The sequence below is a fragment of the Amblyomma maculatum genome, chromosome 2 (genome assembly GCF_055883805.1).
Source record: "Amblyomma maculatum isolate TAMU_Amacu chromosome 2, ASM5588380v1, whole genome shotgun sequence".
NCBI lineage: Eukaryota > Metazoa > Arthropoda > Arachnida > Ixodida > Ixodidae > Amblyomma > Amblyomma maculatum.
The window spans coordinates 101,869,135-101,884,554 of record NC_139345.1 but is presented as its reverse complement, the minus strand read 5'-3'; the positions used below and the strand labels follow the sequence as shown (position 1 = coordinate 101,884,554).

The 15,420-nt window shown below is 45.8% G+C and overlaps 1 protein-coding gene across 1 annotated transcript; it reads left to right on the top strand.

The window, feature by feature from the left end:
• The first annotated feature begins 12,537 nt into the window (after positions 1-12,537).
• Positions 12,538-13,504, top strand: LOC146199429 (uncharacterized). The gene is made up of 2 exons (XM_084592767.1): positions 12,538-12,804; positions 13,328-13,504. The coding sequence occupies exons 1-2, from the start codon at positions 12,538-12,540 to the stop codon at positions 13,502-13,504; spliced, it is 444 nt and encodes a 147-aa protein (XP_084448893.1).
• The last annotated feature ends 1,916 nt before the right edge of the window (positions 13,505-15,420 follow it).

Sequence of the window (15,420 nt, the reverse complement as noted above, 5' to 3'; positions counted from 1 at the left end):
CCCAGCTAGTAGACGGGAATAAATTTGCAAATGAGTATATGGGAAAAGGAAAAAGGTTTCGTTCAAAACAAGAAAAATACCGAAAAAATAGAGGGGTTCAACGCTGCTAATCTGAATGTGGAGCGAAAGCTTTGGCTGCGGGTGATGGAGCGTGGGATCAAACACAACCAGTGTTCCGCTGAATGCATCAGAGTTCACCAGCTTTCTAGGCAGAATTCACTTACATACCGTGAGCAAGCGATGTCGGTAGACGCTTGCCTACTCCATTCGGTCAGCTGTCCACTCTGGCGCGCGCATGAGCAAAGCGCGAACTACCCTTCTACTCCTCTCCGCGCCAGTTGACGCATCTGCTGTGATGTGGCTACCCTCCTTCTCCTCCTCTCGAGGAAGCGCCGCCAGCGGCGGAACACGCGGTCCTTTCTTTTTAATTATTTTATTCTGATCTCACGCATGGTTTCAAATATCTAGTTAGGTTTTATTGTAATTGTAATACGGTGTGCATTCTATATGGAACTGTGGGTGGTTCGTCCTGCGTCTCTCAAATTTGTAAGTTGGGCCGAGAGAGTTCTTGTGACGACAGACACCATTCAATGCTCGTCGAGGCCGGGCAGCCTTTTAATGTTATCAATCACTCGTTAAATTGGGGCACTTCACCGCCGAATTTCCGCGTGCTCTAGGCGGTGACGAAGGGTAGGTCACATTTCCGAGCCCTGACGGATTTATTTATTTAAACGCTCTCAAGACCAGAAGGTATTTCAGAGGGGAGCGGTATGAAATAAATAGCATGACACAGCACAGTACGAAAAAAAAGGCTTACAGTGACAAAAAGAAAATCAAAACAGAAAAACAAAATAAAAACAATGTTTTGGGTCACATGGAGGAACGCCTACTTTGTGAAGATAATCGATGCGGCCTGAGTTATAAGTAGGGGTAGTTAGTAGCTAGGCCTCAAGGAGTTGATTGTTACGGCAAATCATCACAAGCATGCACAAGAGAGATAAGTTTCCGCAGCAGGAAAGAAGTGCCCAGACTAATGTGACCTTCATGGTGGTAACACCGGAGTTATGATGATAATTCGAAAGTGTAAATCGCGAAGCACGGTTTAGTGCAGATTGAGTTGCGATGATAGCGATCTGAGGCCAGGGTCCCAGACAGAAGCTGCATATTCAATTTAAGTCGAAGAAGTGTTTTATAAAGTAGCAATTTAACAGGACTAGAAGGAAGATGAAAATTTCGAAGCAGGTGCCCCAACATGTGTTTAGCATTATTACTAAGGAATTTTAAATGCACTTTCCAAATCAGGTTAGAAATTATATGCAATCCGAGGTACTTGTACGAAGGAGCAGTTTCCAGTTTGGTATTGTTAAGTTCATAAGCGTGTGGTACGGTACTGATTCGAGAGACATGCATGTGTTTACAATTATTAGTGCCCTGTTCAATGTGCCTTTAATTATTTACGCCATTTAGAAACTCTGTTATATCATACTAGAAGAAAAACGTCACATTTACTTTACATTTCTTTGTAAATAGCATAATTAATCGCCAGCAAACAGACACAAAAGCAATATTATTAGGCAATCATTAACATAAATGCGAAAGCGTCAAGGCTCTTAAATCGAACTCTAAAGAACACCTGAACCAACAAAAGAGGAATGAGAATTATTTGCAATCACAAATCGAGAGCAATGAGTGAGGAAAAGACTGGAGCAATGAAATAACGTTAGGGCCGAGATTAAATTGCTTAGTTTGAGAAAAAGCAGTTGGTAAGGGAATTTATCGTAGGCTTTGGAAATATCGAGGTATAAGCCATCTTTCATTGAGCCCCGGTCTAGGGTGAAACGTAGATTCTGTATAAAACGCAGAAGCTTGATATTGCAAGAAAATGTTCCACGAAACCGGTGTTGTAAATGACTGAAACAAAATGACTTAGATATTCACGGCATGAGAAAATACCGCTTGCTCCGTAATTTTACACGGGATCGACGCTAATAAATGAAAGAGATCGATATTGTTGGGAGAATGTTTCTCGAAAGACCTGTGCAAAGGAACCACCTCACCCACTTTCTAGCTGTAGGGGACATAGTCAGACTCTACGGATTGTTGGAACATTTTAGAAAGAATAATAACGTTACTTAATTAAATTATTCCGCTTTACGTGCTTTTTTTTTTAATTCCCTCATCGAAGCGCCGTTGAACGCAATTCAAACGCCCTCCAGTTTAACGAAATTATGTGTACAGCGCCTTTCCTTTCCACGAATATTTTGCCCGGCGCTATCCTGTCTCTCCTTGGTCATATTGGGCATTTCAAGTAGAACCCGCTGTCCGCATTTTTGTGGCACATGGTTACGTTGGAAAGCACGCTTCATTACCGTGTGACGAAAAGTGGCCTCCATTTAGCTTTAAACTGAATTTACTACCTAAATGAGCTCGTAGCCAGACGAAGCCATAGTTGCATTTGAGCATTTAGTTGACCTCAAAGCCATGGCCAGTCATAGCCAGAGTTTCAGCCCTATTCGTTCTAGCTCCAAGAAAGATGCACGTGCGAGTGCTGGTTAACTATGAACGCGAAACAAAAGTGCCGTACTATAGAAGAAAAAAAAATATATTATACACACCCTATACTCCCGGTAGCCCTAAGTCAACATTGTGAAAGCATTTGGAATGCCAGCGCCATCGTTGTTTACAATTAAAAGGCAGCGCCAAGCCATTGCGGCCATTGCCAGCTCGGCCTCCCCGCAAAAGAGCGTGCACTGGGTGTGTCAGAAAAATAGACGACGCTTATTTTAGTTCAGTGTACTTTCACCCCAACAACCTTTTCCGTGAGGTCCCTTGAAGTTTGTTCAAGCGAAGTTTCACTGTATAATGTTGGTATTCTTCAAAAGTTTAGCGTTAATTCTATTCATGTCGCAAGAGTTAAAGGGGCGATGACTGGGTCATTCGAGGTATTGTCATTTTATACGTCTGTGAATAATATACAGGTCTGTGATTCAACTTGCAAAGTTTTAGTGAATGGCGTGCGGCGCATATTACAAAATAAAGCTCCTCCCACCGAGAGCGACCGCCATTTTTAAATCCTCGTGTGACGTCAAAGCGTATACACGGTGGAGCGTCGTCTGCAAGGCAGGCTGCAATATCAAAGGGCACGCCTTCTTTTTCTTCTTTTTTCTGCTTGTGACGATTGACAGAGTGGTCGTCCCTCATGTAGAAGTGCTTGATGAAGATGTTACCGCACGAAAGCGATATAGAGTAGGGCAGGTTTTCTTCAGCATAAGGCACGCTCACAGTCAGAGGGCTGTACGGTTCCTTAGCTTATCGACGCACTGATCTTTCGCATTACACCGGCGACGACCCCAGCACGACCAACGGGCGCCTATCATCGTAGTGTGAGCTCATATAGCCTCCTATAACGGAGGATATGGTGAGGTTTCGGCCCCGTGACGCCGACGGAACTGATCTGCGGAAGGCCGTCCATTCTGTTTTGGTCGGATCGGAGGTCAAGTGAGAACTTGACACCCGATACTTGAGTGAACGGCCTTAACAGCTGCGCTTGTTTGTAGCTTAAAGGGGTCATGACAGCTAACAACTGAGAGTAAACTGATTATTGAATTTCCCTCCTCACACGTTAAATTATAAATCCTTGCAATTTGAGCTCATTTTGTGCAGTATATAGTTTTAAAATAATTTTTATTATTAATATCGGAATCAGCTTTTTGGTCTGGCAACCACTGGCCGCTGACGGCATAGCGTCAACGCTGACGTCTCCATGTTGTCTGCTATTCGCGCTTCCGGCAGCACTCTTGCATGCACGTCGTGGATGGTGATCACTGAGTTTTTTTCTGTTTTTTCAGCAAACATATTTCATCCACACATTCTCTTTTCCTTCAGAAGCCTTCACTATAATATGCGACATGAGAGATCCTCGCACTTGTTTTGGGCTTCGTCTAGAGATCGCCGAGGAGACCGAAATCAACGGGCTCATGCTATATAATTTAGGCGTGCAATCAAAAGCGTATTATTCTTGCGTTATGAGAGTTAACTTGTTTTAGCAACAAGCGCTCCCTCATATAAAAATGCACTTGTCCAATGTTTCCTTCGGCCGTGTACATGTGCCGCGAAAGAGGGGAGGAAATAGCGTGCGTTATGAAAAAAGCATATCTTGCTACATTAGAGGAGCAGCCAATACTTTTGAACGAATCGCTACCTCGTGACTTGGTGTTATACGCGCGTGTTAGTCAGATTTAATTATTTACGGCTGGTAAAATATTTTTTGCAAAACTATGCTCAGTCTGGCCACGGCCACCGCTTCAGTCCCGCCATCGCAAAACCCAACGCGATTCGATGGCTCTTCACTGCATGCCCGCACCGAACAAGAGCTTCTCATTCGCCTCCGTCTCCGTCTCGCCTCCACCGCAGCCGCGCGCGCAATTGCGATGGACTCAGGAGCCTCACCATCCATTTTTCTAGTGCTTCTCCAGCAAATGACTCATGAGTGCTTCATCGTAAGTATACACCATTTATTATTTAGTGTGTGAACCCTAAACTCCTTCCAAAAAGCGCCGATTCGCGGATTACGACTGCGCCCCAGCGTGTTTGTTTACATAGCTTTTGCACTGACTGGATGTATACTGCTCGTTCGTATGACATAAAATGCGAAACTGTGGCCAATGTATACATTGGCCACAGTTTCGCCGTTTCGCGTACATCGAACAGGTGCAGGTCTGCGCATGCGCGAGGAGCCGAGTGACGTCATGGCGCGCAGCTGGCGCGCGCCTCGCTGCTTGCCTTGCATAGAGTTTCTTACCTTACCTAGAGGGAAAGCTGTGCTGCCGTCTATGGGAGTTTACATGGAGTTTCCAGACGGCCAGTTCAGCCACCATGGGCGCACAAAGCATCATGGGCCGGAGAGCTACCGAGTGCAGAACTACAACTTTTGGCCAAAACTAATGCAAAGATAAACATTGTTCTACAGTAAATACTGTCCTAAGATTGAATATTGTGACTATAAATTGCAAAAAAGAGAGAGAAACAGCATGTCAGTGTGAGATTTATCCAATATAAGGGATGGCTCTTTCTCCTATTGGCTTAGCTTTGAGTAGCACAAATACCAATATTTAGCACTTAATAGGCAAATTTTGGAACAAAAAAACGTTATAAAAATATTTATGGTTGTGCAATCACTTAAGGAAGGTTTTAGTGGCATTTCGGGAAACAAAAACCATTTATTGGCGACGTCTGCTTTTGCGCCTTCGCTACTATGGCTTTCGCGGTCTATGTACGCACCTTCAGATGATGATGATGATGACAAAAAAGAAACATCGCAGTAACGCCACTCCACGCACCCGGGAAAAACCGACTGTCCCGCAACAAGTAGCACACCGGCCCATGATTCTTAGCTCGCCCATGGTGGCTGAAGGGCAGCGCCCTCAGCTTTCCCTCTAGTTAGTGTAAGGAACTCTATGTTGCCTTGTCTCTGCTTTCGACCGCTTCGCCTCGCCAGCTGTGCGCATGCGCGCGGAGCCGAGTTACCTCACTACGCGCTGTCACCTCCCCGGCAGCGCGCATGCATGGCTCGCGCTGCTGCGCATGCGCAAGAAGGCTGCGTAGCCATATAAATGAAGGGAGATACAGCCGCACTTCCCATGTAGAAGGAGATTCGGGCTGCTGCCGAGCGGGCGCTGAAGACTCGAGAATGTCCCCTCGTCCGAACCCCAGGTTGCGGCCTGGCGGCTGGCCGCCGAGAACAGAAAGTACGAGCGGTGCAAGGCCAAGCGAGAGGCGAAGACGCCGGAGCAAAGCAGCGTTCATCCCTACGTATATCTTGACATAGCTTAGCTAAGCCAGTGCTAATTTTTCTTGTCTACGTTCCAAAATATTTTCAGTTATTAATTAGCATCAATAGCAAATTATGAGTGCAAAATGAATCCTTAGCATAAGCATGTGTAACTCGTACTTAATCTTAAAGTTTTCGCAAGCTTATTCTGTCATAAGAACTGCAGCATAGAAAAGTTGGCTGTCGAGAGATACAGCTAAATATTTAGACGCATGTGCCTAATATCATTAATAGTGTGTAATTGAGATACACCGAAAGCAATGACTTACCTCTCGCGGTTCATTAGCAGTGCGTTCATATTTTATATCATCGCACAGGTTATATGCTTAGTTCGACTATTTTCTTCACGTTTGACGCTGAAATACTATCCAAGGGCACTTGCAGATGATTTATTGAAGACCGGGAGTCTTTAGGACCTGAACTTCAAAGCTTCTTGAAAAAGAGCGTTAGTATAAAGAGGTTAGTTACCTAGCGAGCCTGTAATGAACAGAATTCCTAAGTGTGGAGGTGCGCAGGCTTTCAGTGCATCGCTTGACTCTCGAAAGAACTGCGCACAAGGTAACAATAGTCGTGAGCGCTAACGATGTGAAGGGCAGCTTGTGCAATCAACTGAAAATCCCTCTGGTGCGCGTCAGTCTTCTGGAGGGCAAGAAAGAAAACGCGGGCTCTTGATTGCATACAGAATGTTCTACCTCATCCTATAAGTATTTCCAGCTTCTGCTCTTTATCGCGAAACACACATTGCCCGACTACTTCAAGACGAGGTGTTTCTCTCTTGCAGTCCCAGCTTTCGTGCTTTTCTGTATTCTTGCAAACTTAATCTTTGTTCTGCAAGGTACAAATCCGCTCAAAGAAGATTATTAGGACTGTGGAATCAAGTATATGGCAGGCAGACTTCCTAAGGTAATAAAGTTCTGCGCTGCAATTATTGCACGTTCTAGCATTAGTGCTCGGATTACTCCAGGGGCATTTTAATGTAGCGCAGGCTGGACTAAAATTGTTTCGCCACTCCTATTCCGGCATATCATGCTTGTTGTCCCTATACTTGCCATGGGATAATAAACTCTACGAAACCCCCGTGTCGAAAGTGCGACCCAGGTGCATTAAATATGAGCACGAATAACCTTTACAATGTTTCCCGCTGTAGGGAAGTTGAGAAAGGGAGAGAGTGTGTATGTGAAGCGTACGTTGCATTGGTCTACTTACAGGACAAGAGACTAGCATTATTTGTCGCAACAAACTGAGCGCGCCTCTGAATGTCCCATCGGGTGAAAACGGCCAGCAACCTAAACACTGTGTTCTTCGCGTGTGTGTTGCAAATGTCCTGAGAAAGTCAGTCACTTGGAAGTAAGCAACATCTAGTTTATGACGCTTTCTTAGCGAACGCAAATGCAGCGATGTAAGAGCACGCCGGTATGCGGCCAAATGAATCCTGAAGAATTGTCTCCTGTTACGTATTCTCTGTAGCTGACTCCATGCATTCTCTAGTCTTTGGCGTTGCTGCCAGTAAACTGAGGTATTACATTAGAAAGGGAAAATTGGAAAGCTAAACTCATTATCGATCTATGTTTTATCCCCATTTACAGATAAGATTATGAAACTTTCTTCAATAAAACCGCATCAGCCATCAATGCATACTAATGCACCGCAGTGAGAGGACCTCTTCCTTCATGAAGGTGCGTGTAGCTATGGAGAATACCAAAAAGCACACTGAAGATTGGGCTAGAACTAACCGGAGTATTTAAACATTATAAAGAAAAGCGCACTTCTTTCTATCTTTTAGCGAGCTAAGACAGCACGATGCCTAAATAGCGAGAAGTAAAGAGCAATGCACTGGCACCAATGCTTTCTTCCCTGTGTACATCATTACCGAATGTAAAACCTCTCTGTTCTAAATGCAAGGACTCCTAGTGTGACCCGTATCAACTGGTCATAACGCGATGCCTTTTCTGGAATGCACAACTGATTGAAGATTGGATTTATTACGGCAAGAAAGATTGATTTACTACTCGGCTTCAGTGTTCTGGTTGTTAGATAGTTACTTTCCGAACTTGGTTCTGTAACTACATGGCTTCTTTCGTGAGCCCGCCCTAAATATTCTAAAGAGGCAAAGCGCACTTGATTTGACAGCAGTATGACCTGTAAATTGCCTCCAGCTATTTTGTTTCGGTAGATTTACTTTCAGTTATACCTACCTGGAAATATAAGAATTCTTGCTTTATGTTTAACTACTTTATCAGTGCGAAATCACTAATTTGTAACCTACTTCATCGAGCAAAATTTCGCTTTCTTTGTAGTAGTGTGACTGGTGAAAAGCTGCTTGCCACCGCGACATAAGAGTTGCATAGCAACCGTACAGCAGCTGCGCGGCAACGTGTTGCTATGGCAAAGGCAATTCCCGCATTGTGGCGCTCCAGTCAAGCGGTCATTCAATGAAAAGAAGGTATTTAATGGGTTCCATATCAGCCAACTACACAAAACTAGGCAAAAGATGGCGAAACCTAAGCAACATAGCTTTCCCACGATATTAGAACTGCCGCCGAAATTCTCTGCATATATTTTAGATCTATAGTTTATGTTGGCATCAAATTCACTCTTTTGGGAATGCGCACACGACAAATTGTCTTGGGCCACGTTAATTCCTGCTTTCCAGCACGAAACGTGACTAGACACCAAATGACGTAACGAAACCCGCCGATTGGATGAGGTGCTTTGTGCTTTTGTGAGGTAAAGAAATGTGATAGTTAAGCCAAAATGAATCATCACCTGCAATATGCGCAATTTAGATTTCATAAGGGTCAGTCTCGTAAATCTGCTAAACGATTGAGCCCTGAAAAATTCATCATGCCTTAAGCTGCACAAAAATCTAAATGCATTTTAACATTATGCTCATTTGTACACCCGTCATGGCGTAAGTTAAGCTCCCATTGCTTTGAAAGAAAAGTATGTGTAACACAGCTGAAAGCATTCTCATGGCAATCATAATGTCCCCTGATGCGACATTTGAGCGAAACTCTTTCGCCTCGGCGGCTCGAACACAGGGCCTTCTCGATGGCGCGAGAAGCGGGATCCTCTCGGCAGTTTCAGCGGCGCTGAAGTTCTGCTCACGCAGCTCGTTTAGCACGAGCGGCAGACGAAGCGTTTCCGGTTGTGTCGTTCATTCTTCAGAAAGAAACGCCTGATTCTGCTTTATAATACTTTATTTTACAGATGGTTTTTACTTGGCAGACAATGCTGTGAGCGGTGTTGCCAACGCGGGTGAACTATCACGTGCGGCAGCTTTGCTTTTGTACTCCTGGGCGTTTTTAAGTGCCTCAAAAGTTTTCACAAAGCGAAAGGAACGCGAGACGGGTACACATAAGCCGGCGAGGGAGGGGGAGGGGGGGGGGGGGGTCTAGGGGCGTTTGTTGATGCCTTCGGTGAGGTCCCGATCCGCCTGGGGTACTGCATATGACCCGTATTCCGAGTTTGCGTCGGTATCAAAGTGTCGCTATCTCACGTAACCTCGAGTCATCTGATTGATGGAAACGCTAGAAAATGATGATGCCACCTCTTCCGGTTCCGTAGTGGCAACACCCGGTTTCGACGTTTAAGCCAATCAGATGGCTCGAGGTCACGTGAGATAGCTACACTTCGATAACGACGCAAACTCAGAATACGGACATGGTGTGCGACAATCGAGCAACGGGGAGCTCATTGCTCTTCTTTTGCGCATCTTCTCCACTCTCTTTCGCTCGGTTACACCCACGGTAGCAACAACGACGGAGAAGCGGTTCAACCGATTAACGGGCACGTAAGGGCTGGGTTCTGAAAGAAAGTACCTGATATTCACTAGCGTTCAGAGGAATAGTATGATGAGGTGTAGGTTTCATAGAGAGAAACGATCACAGCGGAAACTCAGTATCCAATGGCGAACGGTGGCGGTTACAGTGACTTGGAATCCCGGAAAAATAAAATAATTTTCAACCGCGCAAGTGTTAAATAATAAGACCATTTACTGTCATTTTGTCCCACTCACGTAAGCATTTGTTTATTTCTGTCAAAAACTTGCCCCCTTAATAGTTACTGTCTAAGTTATGTCGTCACCGATACACCGAAGATGGTGGCCCTTATAGTAATTCAATAGCAACCCAATTAGTGATTTATTGATGACGTCATTGATATATCCAATTGGTGATTTATTGATGACATCACTTATAAATCTAAGATGTCGGTCAATAATGGTTAGAAATTGATGACGTCATTAAATAATTGAAGAATTGAAGAAGGAAGAAGACTTTGGCTGCCACAGGATTATGACATCATTATCCAAGACGGCGGCCAAATTCAGTGCAAGTGATGGCGTCATATTCCAATATGGCAGATAGAAGGGAAACCACGGGATTAGGACGTCATAATCAAAGATAATGACATAGTTTCGGAATCCAAAATTCAAGATCGCGGCTACTTTCGGGTGCTAATGACGTCATACGGCGGTTATAAGTAAAGCCACTTGATTATGATGTCATAATCAAAGCTGGCGGCATAGTTTGGGTATCTAAAATAGAAGATGGCGGCCAACTTCAGATGCAAATGATGACGTCACGGTCCAATATGGCAGATAGAAGTGGAACCACGTAATTATGACATGAGACAAAATGGCGCCATACTTTGTTTCCCAAATACCAGATGGCTGCTGTCTGACATCATAGTCAAGATAGCGGCAACAAAAATTAGTTGTGCCCATTTTTAAAGAACGCAAAAATAGAAAAGGAAAAATTTAAGGAAAAGTTTTCAGTGAGAGGCGGAACGGTGGCAGGACAGTAAAAATGATACAAAGTCTCGTCTCAGGTTTATTGTAGTGTGAACACATGGCTGAGGGAGAACAGTCAGATCACGGAGTAAGGTAGGAGTGCCGACTCCACTGTTGGGAAGGGTAATATTTGCTACATCAGAGAAAGCTTCGTGGCGGTTCTGATAGATGGCGCTCTGATTTACCATCGACTAGGATTGCTATATGTAGTAACTCTAACATCGACGTTGGTGAAGCGTGCCGCAGCCGTATTACCGCTTTGGCGGTTCTCTAGTGCCGCTGCATTTCTCGTCTGCTTCGTGTCGCTGTACAGTAGCCTGTAGCATTTGATCAAATGCTGTTATGCGGTTCCATAAGCGGTGGCATCCGCAGCAAGCGTTATTGAGCTGTCCTAGGCTATGAAAACTGTACACAGAGCAAGCAACGGAAGCGAAGACGTGCGCGAAGAACCTTGGCTTTTCCAAGATTCCGATAGTACACACTAACCACTCCAGCAGAAAGAAACAACTTTCTGAGATGCGACGTCACGTATGGCTGGCACCCCTCAACCGCGCGCGTATCACGGAAGATGGGAAATCTATATCAATCATGGACTGGGCTGGAATCTTCCAAGTGTGCTTTCGCAGCCAGTTGTTATCACGATCCGTGCATTGCTGTCCTCTGTATTCCATGTGAAATAGCAGAGAGGCAACGTGGCAACATGCTTCACCATTTCCGGCCATGCACTACGTACGCAGTGCGCCGCCAGCACCACCTCGTCGTGTTTTGCGGCAATCCAAGCCTTTAAAGGCGGGCTCGACAAACTCTGTCTAATGTTTTCATCATCTGTGTCGGCTGCGAAGCAAAGCAGGCCACTGTCTCAATGATGGCACATTACGGTATATGACGGAAAATATTTCAAGCTATCATAGAAAATGGAAGTCAAGGTAGACACAGGTAAAAATTGGCATGGTTGGGACAAATGTGATCATAAACTAGGTCAAATCTGTATAGGTGAATACTGGCTTCAGAGGGAGAACATAAACAACAAATATAAAAGCGACTGAGTATATACGACCTGTGGCATTTGATAGCGAGACCAATAAATACGAAAAAATAAATTAGATGAACAAATGGAAATCGTTTACGAAGACAACAGAAAAAATCGCATAATTTCAGAATGAGATTATAAAAATCTAAAAACCGTATGTTGCTCAAATCGGAAATCCAAAGAAATGCACGAGCCTCAGTGCAAATGAACGCTAACAGCCACAAAACTAAGTAGGCAAAGCCAAAACCGCAATGCTTGCTGTTCGATCAGGGGAAGAGGTCGAACCGTGTTGACAGCACAGCCAGTAAACAAGGCGGAGCCGAGTTCAAACCTCTACGAGAGTGTCACTTCTTCTTCTGCTGCCATGTGATCATAGTACACATACAAGAAAGCAACGCGCAACAGTCATATTCCTGCCAAAATAATTAGACAGCATGAACGTCGCTTTCATCCTCATCGAAGTACATTGTAGGTTTTCATATGTTTCCTTTATTTTTATTAGTTGAAACCATGAGCGAGTGGAAACAATCGCAAAGAAGAAAATGATTTCACCCACTGACAACGTGTGTCAGGCGTGAGGAAGCAGCAGCCCGCTGGTCGCTATCCGCTTAACGCGTGGTCATGAAGCGCTCATCGGGCCGCCGCTCGCCGCCACCGTCATCGCAACAAGCTTCGGCAGCAGCAACAACCGTCACAACCGGGCCAGGCGCTGCTACCACAGCACCCTCCGCAGCGCCCCAAGCTCCAGGCCCCAGCGCACTTAAGACACCCGCCGATGCACCAAGTAGCAGCAGTGCCCCCAGCGCCAGCAAGTCTGCGCAGGCGGTGGTCAAAAAGGAGGGAGCACCAGGTCCCAGTGGCCGAACGGCACTGGACCAGTGCGGCATGCAACTTAGCGATGAAATGATCGCTGAGCTCCGCGAGGCGTTCGCCCTCTTTGACAAGGACGGCGATGGTGCCATTAGCACGAAAGAGCTGGGCACCGTAATGCGAGCACTGGGCCAGAACCCTACGGAGGCCGAGCTCAAGGACATGATCGCGGAAGTTGACGTCGACGGCAACGGCACTGTTGACTTTGCCGAGTTCCTCGCCATGATGACTAAAAAGACGCGCACCGCGGACACCGAGGAGGAGATCCGTGAGGCATTTAAGGTCAGTAGCTTGTGAAATGTACATATGAAATTCCTCCGGCCCCTTTCCCTTCAAAGGTGAGGAATGGCCACGCTCACGGTAGTGGCTGGGGACAGGAATGCCATTTGTCAACAGTTTGTTAACATCTATCCTTAAATGGTTCGTGCACCAGTCAGTTATCGAAAACTACATTCAAAATATGGTAGTTATGCAGTCAGGAACGATGTTACTGCTCAAGAACGACGGAGAAAGTATTTAATAGCCGCATTTGAACGGATTAAAAGCTTGTCCTCATGCTTCCTAGGAAAAGCGGCAGCGCCCAAAATGCATATAGATATAATACGCTGCTGCTATAATGTTGCACCTTCGGCCGCCTTAGGAACGTTAGGGCTCTCCGTTTCTGATAGGTGGAGCAAAGGAGTTTCTGAATAATGGATACCATGTTGCCGAGTGAGGTCCACGCCTTTGCTTAACACGTACATGTGCACAAGCCACCGGTTTTGCTTTCATCTGCTCCCTTAATTTCGAGATTTCTTCCTCGCAGGTTTTCGACAGAGACGGGAATGGCTACATCACAGCAGCTGAGCTTCGCCACGTTATGACAACGTTGGGAGAGAAGCTCACGAATGAAGAAGTTGACGCTATGATACGGGAAGCTGACCTAGACGGAGACGGACAAATTAACTACGACGAGTTCGTGGCACTTATGACGTCGACCTGAATCTTCTCAGTCTCCAAATGTTGGAGTCATATTTTGCTCACTACTCACACCACTCACGCCTTTCCTGGCATGTTAAGTGTCTCACAAAAGCGAATGAGTGCCGTTCATGGTATGACTTCTACACAGTGGTTTAGTGTCTGTGTTGGAGGTCTCATAACGAGCAAGACATTTTTGCATAGGTACTGCACTCACTTAACTGCAACAGCCTTGAACATTTATTTGCCTTTCCCGCAGCGTGGAGAAATACCTGACCCTACATGGACGATATGCCACTTTAGAGGCTGCGACATGACCATCAATTGGCTATTTTCTAGACAGCGTGCTTACGCTTTAAAAATGGGGTCGTATTTCGTGAGTTTTGTTTGTCTTGTTCATTTCCCATTGGTCAGCTTCGCCTATAATAACGCTGCCAATGAGTGATATAGCTTGCGTACGGTGTAAGCAAGGCGGTTTTCGGGCGTCTGTCTGTACCTACCGGTGCAAGAAGGCTTCTTTTCTTGAGTGTGTGCAGGAAGGTGGGGGAGGACGTGATGCGGCTATCCTCAAGGTTGTCGCGAAAGGTTTCCGCTTAGCAGAAACGTGTCTGCTCAGCACATACCGGCGTGAATTCAGGGTAAGACGCTGCTTTCGGATCCTGCTTCAACTGCTCGCAGGCGAGCTTTTGTAACCATGTACTCAGTTGTACCAGGTAGAGTCCAGTGCCCTCGCACCAATACGATGAGATAACAGGAGCCGGAACGGGCAAGTGTGTTATGTATTACTAGTAAAGCGGCATCGTTGAGTTTGCCTCGTTAGAAGCATCGGCGTTGTCTCTGAATCTAAGGATGAGACCAAGTTCTTAAGTGTTATTGGTCCATGGTGTATATTTGGTGTGCTCTATAGCTCTGAATAGGCGAGTTGCTCGACCTCTAAATCGTTGTGAGTGATGCGCTCAGTAGTGATCTGTGCAGTGTAGTCGTGGGCTTCCGCCGCTCTACTGGTTACGGGTGCTGCCACTCCCGGATTCCAGTACATCCGGGCAGGAGTGTAACCAGTGGGAAAGGTTGGCATAACTAGCAAGGCAGTTGAGGCTTTAAGGATTGCGCGGAATTCGTAAACATATATCCGCCCAAGTGTGGTAAGAGTATTTAGCTGTATCTACCGATGGACATGACCTTTCCGTGCAGAAATCGAGTCTAGGATGAGTGTCGGGATTGATTACGTTCGAGGAGGACGTCCTTGTATTTTTTTATGACGTCGCGGAGAGAGCGTCTCGATCCGCCATCCAAGAGCCTAGAAAGGGGAGCAATGGTTACATTTTTCACGAGCGATCTGGTTAACCGACCCACTACCGTTAATCCCGAAATACGTAGCCATCCAGTGTAGGAAGAAGGGTCAAGCCTTCTGCGTGAAAAGTGCGGCCTCGAGCTTAGCGCACAGATAATGCGTGAATGTTTTAGATTGAATGGCACAGATGGCTGCCTGATAGCATAGGTGATGTAATTAGGCGCACGTAGAAGTTGATAAGAACGTGGAGTATCGTGAGTAGTGAAGAGGCCCTCAAGTTAGAGAATATTCAGGGATGGAGGAGTCGGTCGCGAGTGTGAGTGACAAGCGTAGGAGAAGAGAGTAAAGAGGACCCGGCTACAGTAGGTACAAGGAGCCACGTAAGAGGCATCCGTGTACGCGACTACATGACTATCGAAGGGCGAACTGCGATGAGAACCACCAGCATGTCGGCGGTCAGCATTCAGGATAGGCGACATACTGGCAGGAAGAGGAAGTATACGAAAGTTAGTAGCCTCAGCCGAGGAAGTAGTAGGAAGGGCGAATATCTGGATAAGACGAATAGAAGAGAAGCCATGTCCATGAACTGGCTTGTTAAAGAACAATTTATGAAAAGCGTGACAGACATACTGGGTATACGAGGATTGCAA

Excerpts from the sequence above, each read along its gene's own strand:
- LOC146199429 (XM_084592767.1), top strand. The coding sequence starts at position 12,538 with ATGCAACTTAGCGATGAAATGATCGCTGAGCTCCGCGAGGCGTTCGCC. Across the intron at positions 12,805-13,327 it reads AGATCCGTGAGGCATTTAAG|GTTTTCGACAGAGACGGGAA; the intron begins GTCAGTAGCTTG and ends TCTTCCTCGCAG.